The following is a 2,836-nucleotide window of genomic DNA, read 5'->3' on the forward strand; positions in this document are numbered from 1 at the left end:
AAACCGCATTTGAACCGCTTTAAACTGCTTTTGAATTGCTTTAAACTGCTTTTGAACCGCTAAACCACTTTTGAACTGCTTTAAACCGCTTTTTAACCAATTTAAACCGCTTTTTAACCACTTTAAACCGCTTTTTAACCGCTTTAAACCGCTTTTGAACTGCTTTAAACCGCTTTTGAACTGCTTTAAACCGCTTTTGAACTGCTTTAAACCGCTTTTGAACTGCTTTAAACCGCTTTTGAACCGATTTAAACCGCTTTAAACTGCTTTTGAACCGCTAAACCAGTTTTGAACTGCTTTAAACCGCTTTTGAACCGATTTAAACCGCTTTTTAACCACTTTAAACCGCTTTTGAACTGCTTTAAACCGCTTTTGAACTGCTTTAAACCGCTTTTGAACCGCTAAACCACTTTTGAACTGCTTTAAACCGCATTTGAACCGCTTTAAACTGCTTTTGAACTGCTTTAAACCGCATTTGAACCGCTTTAAACTGCTTTTGAACCGCTTTAAACTGCTTTTGAACCGCTTTAAACTGCTTTTGAACCGCTAAACCGCTTTTGAACTGCTTTAAACCGCTTTTGAACCGATTTAAACCGCTTTTTAACCACTTTAAACCGCTTTTGAACTGCTTTAAACCGCTTTTGAACCGATTTAAACCGCTTTTGAACCGCTTTAAACCACCTTTGAACTGCTTTAAACCGCTTTTGAACAGCTTTAAAACGAAGAATGCTTTTGTAGCCTCTGGATTGGGACACAGCTCATGTCACCTGATCAAACACACCTGAACCAGCTAATCACACTCTTCTGATCATTAAAACAATCTCACTGTGCTGACGCAGTCTGGAACCAAGCTCGCCGGACAGGAGCGCGGTTGAAGATCTCGGGTTTAAGGCTTCTGTAAAACACTGTTTATTCATCCAGGTGGATTTCATTGGTGTGTGTGTGTGTGTGTGTGTGCGTGTGTGTGTGTGTGTGTGTGTGTGTGTGTGTGTGTGTGTGTGTGTGTGTGTGCGTGCGCGTGCGTTTCAGGGTGCTGATATATTCTGTGCGAAGGTGAACCTGGAGGTGCAGGTGGCGTCGGAGAAAGCCATTGCTGCGATCGAGAGGAACGGCGGTGTGATCACGACTAGCTACTACGACCCACGCAGCCTCCGTCAGTATACGCTAACCCCACGCTAACCCTGATTCAGCTAATGCTAACCCTGATTCAGAGCAACAGATCCCATTACAGTCCAAGAGGGCGATAGACAACATCATATCGAGACCGCAATGAAATATACACTACCACGTTTGACTGGTAGCGTAAGTCGATCTCTGGAGCACTTTTTACATAAACTTAAATAATTTAGTTAAGCTTTTAAAATGTAATCAAGTGAAAATATATTTAATTTACCAATGCATGTCAAATAAGATGCTGCACAACAGAACTGTGAAACAATATGTTGACGTATTATATTCCTTAGTAATATTATTACTTTGAGAAGTATATTTTATAATACGGTAGTGATATATTTCTGTCATAATCTCTTCAAGTTAAACTGGACTTTTATTTTGACGGTTTGTCGTGAAGATCTCAGTTTCAGGGTGAATGTAATGGTAGATTTTCTCAGATAAAACAGTGAAAAGCTGTTTTAAAAAGTGTTATTTATTTGCTGTGTGATTGGCTGTTAGATGAATCCATGTTGAGTACAAAAGTCCAGAACTTATCATTGCTATCGACATTTTGATATGATATGTTTATCGCCCAGCTTTACAATCCAGTGGTTCATGGGATCATCGTGGTAATAGATCAAATCTGTTGTACTGATAAGATTTCTGTGTGTGTGTGTGTGTGTGTGTGTGTGTGTGTGTGTGTGTGTGTGTGTGTGTGTGTGTGTGTGTGTGTGTGTGTGTGTGTGTGTTGCAGAAGTCCTCATCAAACCCGTGCCCTTCCTCATGTCTGGCGAACCCATCCCCAAGCGCCTGCTCCCCGGTGAAGAGCTTCTGCCGTATTACACCGACGCTAATAACCGCGGCTACCTGTCGGACCCGGCTCAGGTCCAGTGCGCGCGCGCGAGTCTGGCGCAGAAGTACGGCTACAGGCTCCCGGACGTCAGCGCGGACGAGCGCTTCGAGATGCTGGCGCAGAGGAAGGACCCGCGGCAGATCTTCTTCGGGTTATCTCCGGGATGGGTCGTCAACATGGCGGACAAGAAGATCCTCAAGCCCACGGATGATAAACTCCTGCGCTATTACGGCTCTTGAGTCTTCCGTGTTTGTGTGTATGGAGTCAATGTTGAAGAACTGATTAAATTAAATTTCTGTAATAAAAAGCTGATTCCACGTTCTATCCTTATGAATGTATTCAGTTTGAAACGTTTGTAAACCGTTCTGACCTAAAATGAACACTCGTCAAGCGCCAAATACCAGTAGAATGAATGAGTATATGAAACGTTTTTATGAACTCTGACAATGCATGAACGACGCTCAGGACAGGTTAAGCCTTGACGATTTAAATATTCAAGCACAAGAAGATGCGAAAGGAAGCTCATTTCGTTACTCGCGCGGGGAGGAAAGCTGTGTGTGCGCGCGCTAACAGAACTAAACTCCGTACTAAACTGAGCTCTCTTTAACGTCTTCTTGCACTTGAGCGGACAAATTCACATTAAGTTATGTAAAAGATTAGTGAGTTGCCTAGTAAACCCAGTCGATTATTTCTTAAGTGAACGCATGTGTGTCAGTATCGGTATATTAGATCCGTGCATTCGGTCTTAAAGTGACAGCAGCCTAATATTCCTGCTACTGTCTGTGTGTTTAATGTTAAAGTCTCCCTGAGGTGAAACTCCAGCTTTTAATG

At 42.6% G+C, this 2,836-nt stretch overlaps 1 protein-coding gene across 1 annotated transcript in view; it reads left to right on the plus strand.

The window, feature by feature from the left end:
* Positions 1 to 2,327, plus strand: part of mrpl15 (mitochondrial ribosomal protein L15) — an 8,688-nt gene extending 6,361 nt beyond the window's left edge. Inside the window, exons 4-5 of the mRNA XM_082161043.1 lie at positions 1,030 to 1,153; positions 1,907 to 2,327. Of these exons, the coding sequence (XP_082017169.1) occupies positions 1,030 to 1,153; positions 1,907 to 2,244 (462 nt within the window). The 3' untranslated portion in view covers positions 2,245 to 2,327. The remainder of the gene's footprint in view (positions 1 to 1,029; positions 1,154 to 1,906) is intronic.
* Positions 2,328 to 2,836: the final 509 nt, after the last annotated feature.

Source organism: Leuciscus leuciscus (assembly GCF_965113295.1).
Source record: "Leuciscus leuciscus genome assembly, chromosome: 2".
Classification (NCBI taxonomy): domain Eukaryota; kingdom Metazoa; phylum Chordata; class Actinopteri; order Cypriniformes; family Leuciscidae; genus Leuciscus; species Leuciscus leuciscus.